Source organism: Lepus europaeus, chromosome 10, assembly GCF_033115175.1.
Source record: "Lepus europaeus isolate LE1 chromosome 10, mLepTim1.pri, whole genome shotgun sequence".
Taxonomy (NCBI): domain Eukaryota; kingdom Metazoa; phylum Chordata; class Mammalia; order Lagomorpha; family Leporidae; genus Lepus; species Lepus europaeus.
In genome coordinates this window covers 6227407-6246136 of record NC_084836.1, presented here as the reverse complement: position 1 = coordinate 6246136, position 18730 = coordinate 6227407, and the positions used below count along the sequence as shown (strand labels likewise).

The 18730-nt window shown below is 56.7% G+C and overlaps 1 protein-coding gene across 1 annotated transcript; it reads right to left on the bottom strand.

The window, feature by feature from the left end:
• Nucleotides 1–31: 31 nt before the first annotated feature.
• Nucleotides 32–11434, bottom strand: PMM1 (phosphomannomutase 1). The gene is made up of 8 exons (XM_062201941.1): nt 11312–11434; nt 7920–8037; nt 7295–7371; nt 7072–7163; nt 6752–6851; nt 1630–1705; nt 816–931; nt 32–540 (listed from the first exon to the last, which is right to left on the bottom strand). The coding sequence occupies exons 1-8, from the start codon at nt 11396–11398 to the stop codon at nt 418–420; spliced, it is 789 nt and encodes a 262-aa protein (XP_062057925.1). The 5' UTR covers nt 11399–11434; the 3' UTR covers nt 32–417.
• Nucleotides 11435–18730: the final 7296 nt, after the last annotated feature.

Sequence of the window (18730 nt, the reverse complement as noted above, 5' to 3'; positions counted from 1 at the left end):
CACTAGAGTGTGCGACACATCTGACACCATGCCTTGTTGTGGGAACTTTAATATCCATGGCATAAAGTTCTCTGAAGTACGCACCTTCCCGACTGTCCTGTCCCCCATCTGTCCGGGGTGGGCAGGCGGGGCAGGCTCCCTCTCACGCTGACACTCACCCGCGCCATCTCCCAGCGCAGAAGGAAACCTGTACAAGCAGCAGCTGTGGCCAGGGCCATCGAGGTGGAGGCCAGGAGCCAGTCCCGGCAGGGGCTGCCTGGCTGGGGACCCTGGCCCTGTCTGGTGGGCCTAGCAGCAGGTACACGTGAGGTGGGTGTCCTGGGCCAGAGGGCGAGGCGCCCTGGCAGCCCCTGCAGCCCCGGGGGCTCTACTTCAGGCCTGGATGGAGCTCTCTGGAGGTCGCCTGTTGGGGCCGGCTCATGCTTCATGGGCCGTCTCTGGGAAGAAAATCTCTCGGCACCGCTGCACCGTGTCCTGAGGGGAGACCACGCTGTGGCCGACGGTCCGGGGGTCGGCGTAGATCTCAAAGTCATTCCCGCCCTGTGCAGAAGGCATAGAATTAGCTATGCCCGCAGGAGGCTCCCAGGGTTGGGGACAGCCACCCTGGCATGGGGACCCCTCCCACACTGCCTCCTCAGGACCACCAGGAAGCTCCTCTTCTTGGCCCTCCCCAGGCCTCCCCTGATCTGCTGTGGGACACAGGTGTCCAGCCCTCTCCGGGCCTTGGCCTTCCAGACCGGGTCACAGGGCTCCTGAACACTGGCTGTTCTCCAGGAGCCCCCAGGAGGTTCATTGTCCTGGCCTTGACCACTCACAGGGCTGGTCTCATTCCCAAAGAAGTGGATGGTGTCAAAGCTGTCCTGGTCCAGGCTGTCCAGGCAGTAGCGCTTGTCCCAGCCCTCCGGGAACACGTCGAAGCTGATCATGCCTCCTGGGAGGGTCAGAGAAGGCCAGCAGAGTGGGCCTGGCAGGTAAGCTGGGGCATTCATGCAGTGGCTCTCGAGCGCCTACTAGGGCCAGACTTGGGGCACTCAGGATCCTTGGGGAAGTTACAACTCAGCTGGGAGAACTGGTGGTTACCTAGCAATGGGGTGGGGGTGGGAGTCGGGGGCTCACTTAGCCAGTGTGCTCAGGGGAGACCAACCGCTGAGGGGTGACACTGAGCTGGACCTGACCCAGAGCAAGGGTGGCAGGGAAAAGTACAGGCCCCAGAGAAGGGAAGTGAAGCCTGCCCCAGATAGAGCAACACTGAGAGAGGCCTGGACGGCGCTCCTGGCCTGGAGCTCACAGCAGAAGCAAGATACCATCCCAGCTCTAACCTGGGACGACACAGCACGTCTCCCCTCTGGCTGCTGGGGAACGGGGTGAGGTGGCAGCCGGGTTGCTGGCTGCATCGGGTCAGGTGCACCTGGGACGCAAGGCCAGCAGCCGAGGTGAGCCGGGTCAGATCCCAGATGCTCTGGACACAGGGCCCTGGGACTTTCTGGTACAAGGGACTTGGAAAGGGGGTAGAACTCAAGGGAGACAGGATTTGGGCCTGAGCAACTGGTGGGTGTAGGGCATGATCAGGGCTGGGCAGGGCAGGGGTGGGCTCCCATGGCCATCAGGCCCTCTGCAGGGTGGACGTACCTCGGGAGAACCTCAGCCCCTTGCCAGCAAACTCCGTCTTCAGGGCTTCCACAAACTTCTCCCGGATCTTCTCCTTCTGCAGAGAGAGGGAGCAAACTGAGGCTTGGGGGCTGCCATCATGCTAGGCCCCACGCCGGGCACACGAGCCATGTGAGCCCACTGCTCAGACGAGGAAACAGACTCAGAAGGGCTGTGCCTTGCTCGGGGTCACCCAGCTCAGTGGCAGAGCCAGGGCTGGAACCCGGGAGGCCTGTCACTATGCACTCAGGGGTGTGGACAAACGCTCTGAAGGAGGCCTTGGAGCGCAGGCTGGCCCTGTCAGCCAGCTCAACACAGCACGCCACGGCCCAGACGCAGGAAATGGGTGTGAAGGTGCTAAGAGCAGAGCTGGGATAAGCGGCAGGGAGGCCAGGCGTGGTCATAGCGACAGCCATGTCTGCTGAGCACTTTCTGGGTGCTGGGGTGGGCAGGGGGACTTGGCAGGGCCCGGTCCACCCTCTGAGCAGACCTTGGAACTCTGGCAGCTCCTCTACAAACATGGAGAAGGGGACATTCACCAGGAGCCCAAGGATCCCTCGGGGCCTGCCCCTGCCACGGAGGCCACAGAGGAACGGCCAGGAAGGAGGGGCAGCTAAACATGCAAACAGCTCAACCAGACACCTTGGCTGCTGTGGCTGGAGCGGGCCACTCTGCAGGACCCGCAGCCCAGGGGGCCTGGAGGCCAGGTGGGGAGGTCTGCACACAACCTGGGGGACCGGGAGCCACGGAGGACTTCTGAGCACGGGACAGGAGTGACCCACTGTCCTGCAGTCAGAGTTGGGCAGGACTGCAAGGGGAGGGGGCAGGCCACAGCCCGAGGTCATGAGAGGGGACCCGGCTGAGACCTCCGTGGCTGTGACCTCGGGCGAGTCACTTGGCTTCTCTGAGCCCATTTCTGGACAGAGAAGTCATGGGTGACTCCAGCCCGCTTCCCTCCTGTGGAAAACCACAGAGGAGTGTGAGCTCCTGGCCAGCCTTGGCCTTGCCTTCCCAGCAGCTGGGTGGGCCCCAGGGAAGCCGGAGTCCCCAGCAGAGGCTTCTCAGGAATCTTCGTGCCCCTCGGATACCAGAAGAGGAGAGGCAAAGGGACGCGTGGAGGAGCTGGGGGAAGGGTGGGTGCCTCCTGAGTCGGGGACAACCAGCATCCCCACTTGGGGGACGTGGGAGCGGCTCTTTGTGAAGGCCGGACTGTTAAAGACTTGTTTGTTTATGTGGAAGTTGAGTTCCAGAGGGGAAGACACAGGAAAAGGGGTCTTCCATCACTGGTTCACTCCCTAAATGTCCGCAACGGCTACAGCTGGGCCAGGCCAATGTCAGAAGCCTGGAACCCAAACTGGGTCTCCCACATGGGTGCAGGGGCCCAAGCACTCGGGCCAGCTTCCACTGCCCTCCCAGGCCACAGCAGAGAGCTAGATTGGAACTGGCACTCCTACGGGACGCTGGCATCACAGGCTCACCCCCACAGTATCGCAACGCCAGCCATGCAAAGGTCCATGGTAACTACCCCAGCAAGAAAAGTCCCGTGCCTGTGGCCATCGCCTACCTTGGCCTGGGGTTGCGGGGTGTGTGCGGGAGCTCTGCCCCTCAGGGAAGCACCAGGGAGCACCAGTGGAATCAGATCTGTGCTCTACAATCAACTGCCTGAGTGACCTCAGTCACTTTCCTGAGCCTGGGTTTCCTCACTCATAAAATAGGGATACAACGACTTCATTCATTCATCCAAAACGTCATTCTTGAGCCGCTGGTTTGTGCCAGGTCTGGGGCGGGCGGTGGGACTTGGCAGGGGCCTGCAGTGCGCAAGTCACAGGAGTGAATCTTGCCCTCGTGGAGTTGACAGCTCTGGGGGAGACAGCAACAATCACGATTCAAAAAGGTCTCTGAGGTCAGGCGTGTGGCAGTGGTTACGGTGCCCCTGGGGGCCAGCGTTGTGACACAGAGGGTTAAGCAGCCACCGGCGATGCCAGCACCCCATATAGGCACTGGTTTACAGGTCCCGGCTGCTCCGCTTATGATCCAGTTCCCTGCTAAAGGCCCAGGAAAAGCAGTGGAAGATGGCCAAAATGTTTGGACCCCTGCACCCATGTGGGAGACCTGGATGCGGCTCCTGGATCCAAGCTGGCCCAGTGCTGGCCATAGTAGCCATTTGGGGAGTGAACCAGCAGATAGAAGACCTCTCTCTGTCTCTGTAACTCTTTCAAAATGAATAATTGTAAAAACATTATTTATTGGGCCTGGTGCTGTGGAACAGCAGGCTAAGCCAACACCTGCAGCTCCAGCATCCCATATAGGCACCAGTTTGAGTCCCAGCTGCTCCACTCTGATCCAGCTCCCTGCTAACGCCCGTAGGAAGCAGCAGAGGGTGGCCTAAGTGTTTGGGCCCTTGCACCCAAGTGGGAGCCCTAGAAAAAGCTCCTGGTTCCTGGCTTTGGCCTGGCCCAGTCCCAGCTGTTGTGGCCATTTTGGGGAGTGAACCAGTGGAGAGAAGACTTCTCTCTCTTTCTCTCTCTCAGTGTAACTCTGCCTTTCAAATAAACAAACCTTTAAAAAAATGATTCATTTATTTGAAAGGCAGATTTGCAGAGAGGAGAGACAGAGAAATTGCTGGGCTAGGCTTAAGCCACACAGCAGGGGCACAAACACGTGGGCCATCTGCTGCTTTTGCCAGGCCATTAAGAGAGAGCTGGATTAGAAGTGGAGCAGCTGGGACACGAATTGGCACCCATATAGGATGCTGGTGTCCCAGGCATTGGCTTTACCTGCTACATCACAACGTCAGCCCCAAACAAATAAATCTTAAAAAAGAAAAAAAATGCTGCTGCTTGGATCACCCATGTCCCATAGCAGAGTACCTGCACTGGAGTCCTGGCTCCACTTCTGATCCTAGCTTCTGGTTTCTTACTAAATGTGCCCCCTGGGCAGGGGTGGGGTGGGGGGGGAAGGCAGCAGGTGATGGCTCAAGGACTTGGGTCCCTGCCATCCTTGTGGGAGACCCAGATTGAGTTCCAAGCTCCTAGCGTCGGCCTGGCCCAGCCCCAGCTGCTGTGGGCATTTGAGGAGTGAACCGGGGGTGGGAAATCTCTGTCCCTCTGCCTTTCACATATAGAAAAATAAATTTATATATTTTGAAAAGTAGGTGGTTTGGCCAGCGCCGCGGCTCAATAGGTTAATCCTCCGCCTGTGGCGCCGGCACACCGGGTTCTAGTCCTGGTCGGGGCGCCGGATTCTATCCCGGTTGCTCCTCTTCCAGGCCAGCTCTCTGCTGTGGCCCGGGAGTGCAGTGGAGGATGGCCCAAGTGCTTGGGCCCTGCACCCCATGGGAGACCAGGAGAAGCACCTGGCTCCTGCCTTTGGATCAGCGCAGTGCGCCAGCCACAGCCCGCCGACCGTGGCGGCCATTGGAGGGTGAACCAATGGCAAAAGGAAGACCTTTCTCTCTGTCTCTCTCTCTCACTGTCCACTCTGCCTGTCAAAAAAAAAAAAAAAGAAAGAAAAGAAAAGAAAAGTAGGTGGTTGGGGCTGACGCTGTGCTGTAGCAGGTGAAGCTGCCACCTGCAATACTGGCATCCCATATGGGCGCTGGTTCGAGTCCTGGATTCTCTACTTCCAATCCAGCTCTCTGCTATGGCCTGGGAAAGCAGTAGAAGATGGCCCAAGTCCTTGAGCCCCTGAACCCACATGGGAGACCCAGAGGAAGCTCCTGGCTCCTGGCTTCGGATTGGCACAGCTCTGTCTGTTGTGGCCATCTGGGGAGTGAACCAGCGGATGGAAGACCTCTCTCTCTCTGCCTCTCTGTAATGCTGCCCTTCAAATAAATAATTTTTTTCTTTTTTTTATTTTTTTGAACAGGCACAGTGGACAGTGAGAGAAAGAGAGAAAGGTCTTCCTTTTTCTGTTGGTTCACCCCGCAATGGCCGCTGCGGCCGGCATATTGCGGCCAGCACGCTGCACTGCTCCGAAGGCAGGAGCCAGGTGCTTCCTCCTGGTCTCCCATGGGGTGCAGGGCCCAAGGATTTGGGCCATCCTCCACAGCACTCCTGGGCCACAGCAGAGAGCTGGCCTGGAAGAGGAGCAACCAGGACAGAATCTGGCGCCCTGACCAGGACTAGAACCCAGGGTGCTGGCGCCGCAGGCGGAGGATTAGCAAAGTGAGCCATGGAGCCGACCTCAAATAAATAATCTTAAAAAAAAAAAAAAAAAGTGGGGTCGCTCAGTGTATTAGAAGGTGGTGATGGCTGCTTGGGGAGACATAAAACAGGGTGGAGGAGCAGGAACGCAGGGGTATGACGATCAGGTGGACAGACAGGCTCCGCGGAGAAGGTGAGGGACACCACAGCAGATAAAAAGGCAGTGTGCTCGGGCAGAAGGCACAGCCCTCAGGCAGGAAGGGGTCTTCCCCGTCCAGAAGCTGCAAGGAGGCCACCACCCGGGCGGAGGAGGGGGAACGGCCAGTGGCTCAGAGACAGAACAGCACAGACAGGCCACTGCAAAAAAGTATGGATGGACAGACGGCTCTGCCGTGGGACTGGACGGTGGAGGTGACAAGCCAGCAAGCCATGTGCACACCCAAAGGTGAAAGGAGGCTGGGAGGGAAACTAGAGCCAGGCAGACCCCCAGGACTCAGGACACCACGGGAGGGGACTGGGTCACTGTCCGGCTGACAGTGGGGAGCCAAGCAGGGAGTGGAAGTGGCAGATGTGTTTAAAAAGTTCTCAATGGCACCGCTGGGAAGGAGACTGGCAGGGTCTGGGGGACCAAGGAGAGGACAGAGGGAAAGGACTTTGGGCAGCATGGAGGGAAGGCCATGTCTGGAGAGAGGGGTTTCCATTCTGCAGGTGCACAGACCGGAGGCTGGCCCTGGAGGCTCGAGGACGGGGGTTGCTATCGGCTCCACTCAGGTATCGGCTTCCCGTCCCTACCAAGGGAAACCAGCGGCAGCGGAGAGACGGAGACGCTCCCGCGACAGTGGCACACGGTGAGTACCCAAAAGGGCGCTGGTTCAACAGCCCCCTCCCCCCGACATTCCACTGGGGAGAGATAAAGGCTCAGGGTGGCGGAGTGCCTGAGGTCACACTGCTGGTGGCACCTTGTCCAGCTCGGAGAACTCGATCCGCTCCTCCAGGGTGCAGCTGCGGCCGATGGGCGAGATGTTCAGCATGCCGTTCCGGAACTCAATGAAGGTGCCACTGGCAGCGGAGGGGGTGGGAGGGGGGCGGGGATCCAGGGAGAGCGAGAAATCAAAACCAGCCCCATTGGGGCCCACGGCCTCCCTGGGCTCCCAAGGGGACAAGAATCCACCCACCAAGAGGTCAGGGGCCCGAGCACCTCCACGTTCCAGGTGAGGGGGCCCCCACCCTGCCTCCCTCCGGCCCGAGGCCCCAGGGCCCAGGCTGGGTGGGACCTCACCGCTTCTTGGGCAGTCGGAGCAGGGCCATGTAGCTGAGGCAGAAGTTGATCAGGTCCTGCAGCAGCTCCTCCCCAAGGTGGTTCTGGATGGTCTGAGCAAGGAGCACGGGGCTGAGTGCAGCCTGGCTGCCTGACCCAGGACAGGCACAGGGCCTCCCGCCACCACCGTGAGCGGGCACTGCGGAGAAGCGGGAGCCCCTGGCTAAGCCTGAGGGGCACTGACCTGCTTGGAGAGTAGTCGTCCGTGTTTATACTGCACGGTCCCGTTCTCGGCAAACACGTAATCAAACTTCTGGATCACTTGGGCACCGCAGGGCATCCGGGGGAGAGAGAAAGCATGGAGAGCAGGTTCTACGGTTAGCCCAGAGGCCACCAGGGACGGGCAGAGAAGCCCACATCCTTGGTTTGTCCGGCATTCAACGCCCGCCTGTACCATGCCAACTGTGTCTCCAGCCTCCCCTGTCTGCAACTTTGTTTTCCTGCAAACAAAGCAGTCCCAGCTCCAGGCCTCTGCTCATGCAGGTCTTCCCCCAGCTCCTCCGAGGCACAGGTGCCAACGAAAGGCAGCGAGCACATGGTCTTTCCCACCCAGCAGCAGCCTTACTGACGGTGCCCATTTCAAAGTGAGGCCATCGAGGCTCAGCAGGGGAAGGAGATCACAGATGGCGGCAGGATCCAGCCTGTTCTCTCCAGAGCCTCGCCCAGTGCCCGGACAGGGAGGTGCTCGCTAAACGCCGACCCTCGGGCCGCTCCCCCTCCAGGAGAACACTGGGCCTCTGGCAGTGCCCAGGGACTGAAGGGCTCCGCACTGCTCACCCCCACCCCGACTGGGCCTGGCCTCCCCCTACCTTCATCCCCGTCGCCCAGCTGCTCAGCAATCTTGGAGTAGTCCGAGCCGCCCACCACGCCAATCTGCACCCGACTCCGCAGCTTCTGCAGGAAGGCGGCCACCTCAGGGTCGATTTTCTGCACGTTTGGGGGAACACAAGGTTCTGGCCGTCAGCACTTCTGGGCCCTCAGCTCAGCCCTCTCTCAGTGCTCAGAGCCCAGGGAGCCCATGTTCTACATGGGTCTGAGGGAATGTAAGGTCTTTAGATCTCAAAATGAGATGGGCTGGGGCCGGCGCTGTGGCGTAGCAGGTAAAGCCGCCACCTATGGTTCCAGCATCCCATATGGGCGCTGGTTTGAGTCTTGGTTGCTCCACTTCCCATCCAGCTCTCCGCTATGGCCTGGGAAAGCAGTAGAAGATGGCCCAAGTCCTTGGGCCCCTGCACCCGCGTGGGAGACCTGGAAGAAGCTCCTGGCTTCTGGCTTTGTATCGGCACAGCTCTGGCCGTTGCAGCCAACTGGGGAGTGAACCAGAGGATGGAAGACCTCTCTCTCTCTCTCTCTCTCTCTCAGCCTCTCCTTCTCTCTCTGTGTAACTCTGACTTTCAAATATATAAATAAATCTTAAAAAAAAAAAATGAGATGGGCTTCAGCTCAAACTCAGTTATAGGACGACCTTAAAGAAATAGCTTTGTCTTTCTTTGGCCTCAATTTTCCATTCTTTATTATAAAAGAAGCAACATAGTGGAAACCACCTGAAGGGGGCGCCGGTAGGATTAAATGAGAAAACGCTTTCAGAGTTCTAGGAATGGAAAACAGCTAACTGCGGAGAGCCACGTGGAAAGGCTCCCCACCAAGGAAAAACAAATAAGCAAGTTATAATCCATATTTTCATGCGGTTAGCAATACGAGGGAAAATGGGATTGAAAGACGTTTATTTTGCAGCTAAGTATGTTTGAAACCCACACATAGTTTATTCATGATACACACAGTCCTTTTTTTTAAAGGTATATCTATTTATTTGAAAAACAGAGTTACAGAGAGAGGGAGACAGAGAGGTATTCTATCCACTGGTTCACTCCTCTGATGGCTGCAATGGCCGGAGCTGCACCGATACAAAGCCAGGAGCCAGGAGCTTCTTCCAGGTCTCCCACACGGGTGCAGGGGCCCAAGCACTTGGGCCATCCTCGATTGCTTTCCCAGGCACAATAGCAGGGAGCTGGATCAGAGGTGGGGCATCCATGTCTCGAACCAGTGACTGTATTGGATGCTGGTGCTGCAGACTATGGCTTAACCTGCTGTGCCACAACGCTGGCCTCCACGATACACGCTTTTCCCGAACTTTTGGAAGACTGTTGTGTGCATGGATTTCAAATTTTTTGCACCAAAATAGACTTATTTTTTAGTTTCACTTTCCACAAACTTTTGAAAGCTACCTCATACAAAGCCTCCAATGTCTACAGTGGACAAGGAAACAGACACTCTCAAAGTTCTGTGGGTGACAGTGTACAATGGCGAGATCTATTACAACTTAAAAGGAGGAGCAGGTCTGTGGGTGAGAGTGTGCAAGAGAGAGATCTATTACAACAGGCACTCTCAAAGTTCCGTGGGGGAGAGTGTACAATGGCGAGATCTGTTACTACTTAAAATGTGGAACACATGTTGTAGCGCAGTGGGTTAAGCTGCTGCCTGCGGTGCCCCCACCCCATACCAGACCACTGGTTCAACTTCTGGATACTCTGCTTCCAATCCAGCTCCCTGCTAATGCTGCTGGGAAAACAGCAGAAGACGGCCCTAGTACTTGGGCCCCTGCCACTCATGTAGGAGACTCGGATGGAGTTCCTGGCCCCTGGCTTCAGCTTGGCCCAGCCAGCCATGGCTGATGCAGGCATTTGGGAAGTGCCCAGGTATATATGGAGGTTCATCGGGGTATGTTTTATTAGCGTGAAAAACTGCAAACACACCCACTTACCCTGAAATACTCCTGCAGCTACACAGGTCAAGGCAAGTCTGCGCTTCCAACCCACTACGGACCCAGGTCCTGCTGTAAGTCTTTTATCAAAAGCAGGTTGCAGGGAGGCACGTATGATATAATGCCACTCACACAGCCTCAGGAAACCATGTTTAATATTTCCTCTGGGCAAACAGACCCAGATAACAGTCTGGAAGGAAGCCACGGCAAACAGCAAGGCAGGCACGTTGTTCTGGGGAGGCGGCAAGGCCTGGGGTCCCGGCCTGGCCAGAGGGGGACCTGTTAGCCTCCTCCCGTGTTTGCCTTCCTGACAACGTGCTCAGGAACACACAGACGCCCAACAGCAGAAACGAACTCTGGAAAAGCTCTCAGCTGCCCTTGGTCAGGCCGTTCTGCCAGTGGGGCTCAGGCACAGAGGGAGAGGTGCTGGGGGCCACCACCCCTCCAGTTCTGCCATCTCCCTTCCTGACCCTTCCGCCTGGAAGGCATAGAGGGCTCGTGCCTCCCTAAGCCCCCCAGAGCCCAAGCCAGGGCAGCCAGGGGAGGGGAGGGCCATTCGGGGCTTCTACAGGGCTCCCATCAGCCTCTGCCCAGTAACCTCGTGGCCCCAGGCCAGCAGGAGGAGTAGCCACAGCTGGGCACGGACGACACCTGCTTATTCACCATCCAGCTGGTGAGGGTGGCTCTAGGGACCCCCTCGGGATGAGATCCTCCAACGGGAGAAAAACTGGGTGTGGGTAGAGAAGCCCCTAGGAGGAAAGCTGCCCTCCACCCCAGCGGTGGCTCACGGCCCCACTGTACCCAGCCTAGGCCGGGAGCTTCTCACTTCCAGGCGGCCGGAGCCCACAAATGCATCCTCATAGCAGCCCCAGGTCTCTCTCCAGGACTGGGGCTGCGAGGGTAAGTGGGTGAGGGGCTCCAGAAGCTAGACCCAGGCCCAAGCCTGCAAAGGGCGGCGAAGGGTGGCGCTGAGACGCGCCGATCTCCACCAGATGGCGACTCTGACGCCTGGGTGCGCGCCGAGCCGTGCTCAGAACCTCGTACACAGGCCAGCTGGGGACACCCGGCGCGTCCTAGGGAATGAACTGGGGTGGACCCCGGGCTAGACCCGGGGCGGGGTGCGGGGCGGGGGCGTCCTCGAGCCAGGCCTCGCGCTGTAGGAGCCTCTGGAGGGAAAAGAGTGGCTAGGCGCCCCCCCCCACCCGCTCGCAGCCTCCCCCCTCCAGAACTGGATCCAGCCCCAAAGCTGCCGGGAGACGTGGGCGCGCACGCTCGGGGAGCTATGGCGGGGATCGCGGCAGGTCCCCATCACTCCGGTGGGCGGCCCCAGCGCTTGCATCCCACGCTCAGTCCCGGGGTCACCCCGCGACGGTCCCACACTCGGCCTCGGGGTGTCCGTGTGACACTCCCGGGGCCAGCTTCCGACCGTCCGGGCCCTACCTGGCGAGCCGGCGTGAGGGTCCCGTCCACGTCGAACAGGCAGAGGATGCGCTCCCTCCTGCGGGCGCCCTCGGCGGTCACCGCCATGGCTGCGGCTCGGCGCGCCGGGCGGAGGTCGGGCGGGGCCGGCAGCCCCGGCCTGATTGCGCCAAACGGAGAAGGGCGTGGCCAGGGAGCGATCTGGGCGGGGCCGGGGCGCGGCCTGAGCCGATGCGGAAGGGAGGATCTGATTGCACCTGGCGGCGAGGGGGCGTGGCAGGGGCGGGGCGGAGCTATCCAGGGCCCGTCCGATTGCTCCAGCCCGAGCAGAGGCGGGGCCTGAGCCTGGCGGCGCGGGCGAGTGAGGGGTTGAACTCGGAGGCCGGGGCGGGGCCAGGGTGGGACCTGGCCGGTTGTAGGGATCGCAGCACTCCGGGGAGGGGCAGGCCGGGGGCGGGACTCAGAGGCCACCCTCGCCTCTCCCAGGATTGTAGGTCAATCCCTTTGCCCTACAAATCTTGAGCTTTAAATAATCTCTTGCTGGCCTCACTCCTGATGTCAGTCTGCCCACCCCCAAGACCCAGTTCAACGCCCACCTCCCCCAAGAAGCCTACCCAGGCCCTATTCTCAGCTATTTCACCATCGCATTGCCTAAGGACTCAGTTCTGGGTGTCTTCTCCGCTCCACCACTCTGTGCTTCTTCCGTTCCCGGAGGCTTTGTGTCTCCGCCTATGGAATGGAAAGACTGCACTGACCCTGACTTTGCATATGAAGCTAAATAAATGTTTAGGAACCCACCCCAAAGGAGAAGTTGACACCCTTACTGATTAAACAGCATTCAAAATCTTAAAGACACACACATCCTCTGAGCCAGCAATCCAACTTCCAGAAATTAGAAAAACTGGGGACTGGTTAAATGAACTAAGGTCCGTTTATAAGGTGAAAGTCTGCGTTGCAGGATGTTAAGCATGGATAAGGCATGGTCCCACTTTTTTGGGGGGGGTTAAATATGTACATAATGTGAGAGGCAGAAAGAGACCTCTCATCTGTTGGTTCACTCGTGATGGATAGGACGGGCCAGGTTGCAGCCAGGAGCTAGGAATGTATTCCAGGTCTGCTGTGTGAGTGGCAGGGGCCGGACTGAGCCACCACTGGTGCCTCCCAGGTTGAGCAGGGAGCTGCAGTGGGGAGCCTGAGCTGAGCATCCAATATGTGCCATGGGGTCTTAACCTCTAGGCTAAATGCCTGGTTGTGTCTGGTGAATTTAAAAGTTTTTTCCCCTTTGGAAATGCATTGGCTCCATTCCTTCCTCCTAGGGCGTCCAGAAACCAGGGATTCCCCTCCACGCCCCTCTCTGCACCCCACTGTCACTCTTCAGTTAGAGGGTGCCCCTGTGTGGGCATCTCTGCTTTTCCTACCATCCTAACATAGAGGATCCACTTTGGCAGTGTTAAATACAATTATAGGCCGCTATTGTTTTGGGCTGAGCTGTGCTATGTGTTAGCAAAATGGTGCAGTCTTATCTGTGGCGCAATCTACACCCCCCCTAATTGCTGGAAGTCAGGTGACCCCATGGCCCAACCACAGGTGTCAGCTCCACCCCCACCCTGTCCTACTTCCCTGCCCCCCCCCCACAAAGATTTAACAGGAGCTATTCCTGAACACACGCCCTCTCCCCCTGGCCTGCCCCCTCCCCACACAGTAAACCTTTCCTCTAACTCCAATGTTTGGTGTGTTCTGTGGCGGCCTTACACTAGGCCCCAACAAACCAGGCTAAAAATCAAAATGGTGGGGGCTGGCACTGTGGCGCAGAGGGTTAAGCCGCAGACTGCAGCACCGGCATCCCATATGGGCACTGGTTCGTGTCCTGGCTGCTCCATTGCCAACCCAGCTCCCTGCTAATGTGCCTGGGAAAGCAGTGGAAGATGACCGGAAGATGACCCAAGTCCTTGGGCCCCTGCACCCACGTGGGAGACCCGGATGGAGCTCCTCTCCTGGCTCCTGGCTTCAGCCTGGCCCAGCCCTGCTTGTTGCAGCCATTTGGGGATGAAAATGTTACCGGAGAATTGCAGGGTTCTTGTCTTTGCACAAAAAAAGAATTCGTGAGACATAAAATAGCAAGGTTTATTAGGGAAGGGACATCCGTAAGAATGGATGGGCACCTCTCCAGACAGGACCTGAGAGAGAGTGCCCAGTAGCTCGGACTGGGGGGTTGGGGGGGAGGTTACATGGTTGAGTAGAGATTACACCTGGGCAGGCCAGGTGGGCGGCTCAGCTGAGGCGGAGGGCTGAGCGCACAGTCCGGTTGAGGGTTTTTTTTTGTTTTTGTTTTTTTTTTTTGACAGGCAGAGTGGACAGTGAGAGAGGGAGAAACAGAGAGAAAGGTTGGTTCACCCTCCAATGGCCGGCGTATCACGCTGATCAGAAGGCAAGGAGCCAGGTGCTTATCTCTCCTATGGGGTGCAGGGCCCAAGCACTTGGGCCATCCTCCACTGCCTTCCCGGGCCATAGCAGAGAGCTGGCCTGGACGAGGGGCAACTAGGACAGAATCAGGCACCCTAACCCGGACTAGAACCTGGTGTGCCGGTGCCGCAAGGGGGAGGATTAGCCTGTTGAGCCAGGCCTAGGCTGGGGGTTTTTAAGGAGATGGGTCTGGCTTCCCCACCTCTGCTCCTCTTGGAACAAAGGGCTTTTTGGATGTAAACAGAAAAACTTCTGAGTTTTCCCCTGAAGGTATCAGACAGGAGGAAGCCTAGCTGGGCCATCCTGAGTTTAGAGGAAGGGTGACCCCCTGGAGAATGGGGATACGGAGCAGGGTGTTTGAAATGCAGATACTGGGCTGCACCTGGGAGACTGTGGAAGATTTGTCAGGCAGAAGGGGCAGGGACCCCCACCTGGCAGGTTATCAGGTAGAAGGGGGCAGGGCAGGATGCGAAGGCCAGGCTGCCCCTGAAACATTATGGGGATGACTTTGAGATGCAGATGCATATGCTGGACATAGATGTCTTCTCTTTAGGCCTGTCACACATACATAAGCTCACAACTGACTTCCTACCTAACAAAAGCTCTCTCTGTGTCTCTCCTTTCTCTGTAACTCTAAAATAAATAAATCTTTTTAAAAAATCAAAATGGAGTCATGCATACTAAAGTTCCAGTCACTGGGGTGAAACTAAACTGTTTAGCTTATCTTTGGAGAAATCAGGATTAGAGAGATAACAGCCAAATTCCCCAAACAGGCCAGTTTCGGTTAACATGACTGTGAAAGTTCCTTTGCTTTAACCCTTTTTTTTCCCCCTAAGATTTTATCCATTTGAAAGGCTGAGTTACAGAGTGAAAGGGAGATATAGAGAGAGCTTCCACCCACTGGTTCACTCCCCAATTGACCCCAACGGCCAGGGCTGGGCCAGGCCAAAGCCAGGAGCCAGGAGCTCCATCCAGGTCTCTCACATGGGCGCAGGGCCCAAGGACTTGGGCCATCTTCCGCTGCTTTCCCAGGCACATTAGCAGGGAGCTGGGTTGGAAGTGGAGCAGTTGGTGCCCATATGGGATGATGGCATTGTAGACAGTGGCTAATCCCTCATGCCACAACGCTGGCCCCTGCTTTACCTACACAGAAAAAGTAACCTAATCAACCCATTGTTTTTCCATTGCTCTGTCGCCCCATCCCTGTGTAGCTTTGAAATGATCAGGGCACTTTCTGATTTTGTCTGCTTTCTCAGCCCCCTTTATTTCTGTGTTAGGAAAATGGCGTAGTCTTATCTATAGCACGATCTACACCCTGACACCATCCTAGACTCTAGCCCCTGCCACCATTGCTGGAAGCCAGGTGTCCACATGGCCCAACCACCAGTGTCAAGCTCCACCCCCATCCTAATGAGATTCGCTGCTCCTGCTTCCCTGCCCACCCTCCCGCAAAGTTTTAAAAGGCCCTCTTCCTGAGTTTCTCTCTCTGTCTCTTGCCTTCTCTCTTCCTCTCTGTCTCCTGACCTCTGTCTCTTTCTCTCTCTCTTACGCTCTCCTCCCTCTTTTCCTTCTTTGCCCCTTCCCTCCAGTCTGTCGGGTTTCCCCCAATAAACTCTTTCCTTTACTCCGGTGTTTGGTGTGTTTTGAGTCGGCCTTACAGTCTATAAAATCTCTCTCCTGGAGTGGGTGTCTGGCCTAGAAGTTTTGACATCCACATGCTGCATTGGATGGAGTGCTTGGGTTGGATTCCTGACTCTAGCTCCGGATTCCAGCTTCCTGGTGGCTGATGATGGTTCAAGTGGTTGAGTCCCTACCATCCATGTGGGAGACACAGATTGAGTTCCTGACTCCTGGCTTTGGGTCTGGCCCAGCCCCAGCTGTTCTGATGAAGTAGCACCTTGACAGTAGGGACTCCATTTTGGAGAACCTGAGACTCCATTCTGGGAAGGTGCCCCCCACACTGTGAGACTCTGGTCTGAAACTATGATCTAAAACAGTTAAACAATAGCAGTCCACTACATCACACTTGGCAGAGCATAGAAACCCCCAGCATGATCGCTCAAGCTTGGAAGTGAGTAGGCTACACCTGGGTTAATAATAAAAATGTAATTTGTCTATGTCCTACATATGATTAAAACCAATACCTGGATTAATGTCGAGATTATAATTAAAATTGTTAAGATTGTAACTGGTATTGTCAAGATTATAATTGATACCAGTTTCGCATAGGTTTTAGGTCAGCTTGACCCCAGTAACCATGTATTCCCCCTCGATCCTAGCAACCATGTATTCCCCTCCCGATTTTGCGGTTTTTGCCTTTATAAACCCTGTTGCTTTGGGCTTCAGGGTCGAGAGTTCTTTAGGGCATGAGCCCACTCTCCACCGCTGGCAAATAAAGGACCATCAAATGTTATCAATGTGTGGAGCTCCTTTGTTCATACTCGCTCAGGTACAACACTGAGGATATCTGGGAAGTAAACCAGAGGGTGGAAGCACTCTGTGTGTGTGTGTGTGTGTGTCTGTCTGTCTCTCTCTCTCTACCTTTAAAATAAAAGGTGGGGGGAGGGCACTGTGGTGCAAATTGGAGTGCCTGTTTGAGTCCCAGCTACCCAGCTACCCCACTTCTGATCCAGCTTCTTGGGAAGGCATCAGAAGATGGCTCAAGTACTTGAACCCCTGTAACCCAGGTGGGAGAGCCAAATGAGTTCCAGACTCTTGGTGGGAATGAGCCAGTGTCTGGAAGATCTGTTTCTGTCTTTCCCCCACTCTCTGTCACTCTTCTCTTTTTTTTTTTTTTTTTTTTTTTTTGATAGGCAGAGTGGACAGTGAGAGAGAGAGACAGTTTTCCTTTTCTGTTGGTTCACCCCCCAATGGCCACTGCAGCCGGCGCACCGCGCTGATCAGGAGCCAGGTGCTTCTCCTGGTCTCCCATGGGGTGCAGGGCCCAAGCACTTGGGCCATCCTCCACTGCACTCTCGGGCCACAGCAGAGAGCTGGCCTGGAAGAGGGGCAAACAGGATAGAATCCGGCGCCCCAACTGGGACTAGAACCCGGTGTGCCGGCGCTGCAAGGCGGAGGATTAGCCTATTGAGCCGCGGCGCCAGCCTTTTTTTTTTTTTTTTAAGATTTATTTATTTACTTGAAAGAGTTACAGAGACAGTGGAAGAGGCAGAGAGAGATCTTCCATCTGCCAGTTCACTCCCCAAATAGCTGCAATGGCTGGGGCTGGGCCAGGCTGAAGCCAGAAGCCAGGAGCTTCATTTGGGTCTCTCGTGTGGGTGGCAGGGGCCCAAGTACTTGGCCATCTTCCGACACTTTCCCAGGCACACTAGCAGGGAGCTGGACCAGAAGTGGAGCAGCCTGAACTTGAACCAGTGCTCAAATGGGATGCCGGTGTCACAGGCAGCAGCTTTACCTGCCGTGCCACAATGCTATCCCCCATGCTACCTTTTAAATAAATAAACATTTTAAAAAAGTAAATTGGGAGCTGGCATTGGGATGGGTTAAGCTGCAGCTTGCAATGCCAGCCACCCATATAGGAGTGCTGGTTCGAGTGCTGGCTGCTCTGCTTCCGATTCAGCTCCCTACTAATGCACCTGGGAAGGCAGCAGAAGATGGTCCAAGTGCTTGGGCCCCTGCCACCCATGTGGGAGGCCTGGATGGAATTCTAGGCTACTAGTTTCAGCTTGATCCAGCCTCAGCCATGTGGCCATCTTGGGAATGAACAAGTGGTTAGAAGATTCTCTCTCTCTCTCTCTTTCTCTCTCTGTTGCTTTGGATTTCAAATAAATAAATACATATTTAAAAAAATAAAATAAAAAAACAAATCTAAGAACATATCCACAATGTCAAAGACAGATTAACAGGGATGTGCAGAGCAGCGATACTGGAATGTGAGGCCACAGGAGAAGTCAGCCATCACCTGCAGGCCCCAGTGGAGACGGGTTCTTCATTCAGACCCTGTGTTCTGGGGCCAGGGGATGAGGGTGTGCCATCAAGGGGCTTCTGTTTTCTGTTGGGTGCAGAAAGAACACTGTGTCCAGAATCCTCCTGGTGGGAGCAAAGATCAACCCTTTCCCTTGCACGTCCTGCCCCACCCCGACCTGGCCCCCGTCACTCTGGGTGCTGGTGGGGCCCAGACCTCTCTCAGGGACAAGCTCATCTAGTGCCCACAGGGGCGCTGCAGGCAGCCAGACTTGCTCCCTAGTACCTCATCCATGCCTGTTGCGTTGCCTAGCAGTTCCTAGGGAGCTGGTTAACTGCAGATTCCCGAGCCCCACTCCTGGCCTGGAGCTGGAAGCTGTGGGTTGTGGCCCCTGGGACAAGATGGCTTTTGGTCTCCTAGGGGCTTTGCAAAGACAGAGGTAAGCGCCCTGGTCTGAAAGCAGCCCCGCCACACCTTAGCCTCATAACTGGCCCCTTAAAGATGCCTTTCCCAACGCCTCTCCAGAGCCCCCACCACAGCCAGAGAGGGAAGTGGCTGGTCTGCGCACAGACCCAGGAGGACCAGGGGGAAGCCCTTGGGATGCCAGAGTGTCCCTTTAAGAGGAAGGCTCATGCCCTGGCAACAGGTACTCAGATGGGGCCTGGGGAGGCTCTGGGGAAAAGGAGGAGCAGCACTGGGTGGGGGAGGACTGGCCAGAGGGGCGGCTTTGAGGACACCAGAGGAAGCCGGGGCTGAGGGCAGCAGTCCGGGGCCCCCAGCCTGCCGGGATGCTGCTGAGGAAGACCCTGAGCTTCTGGGCTGGACGTGAAGCTGAGGCTTGGAGGTCAGTGGCTCGCATTCGGGTTTGGGCAGTGCAACTCCCCCCTTGTGCACTGCACTTGTCCCCCCACCCTCCACCCAGCCCTCTAAGGTGTGCATGTGGTTTCCATAGGCAGGCACTGGCACCAGAGAGCGCAGTGACCTTCCCAGGAAAACACAGCTCAGTTCCCTGAGGCCTGCGCTGTCCCCCAGTTCCTGGCTGTTGGTAAAGG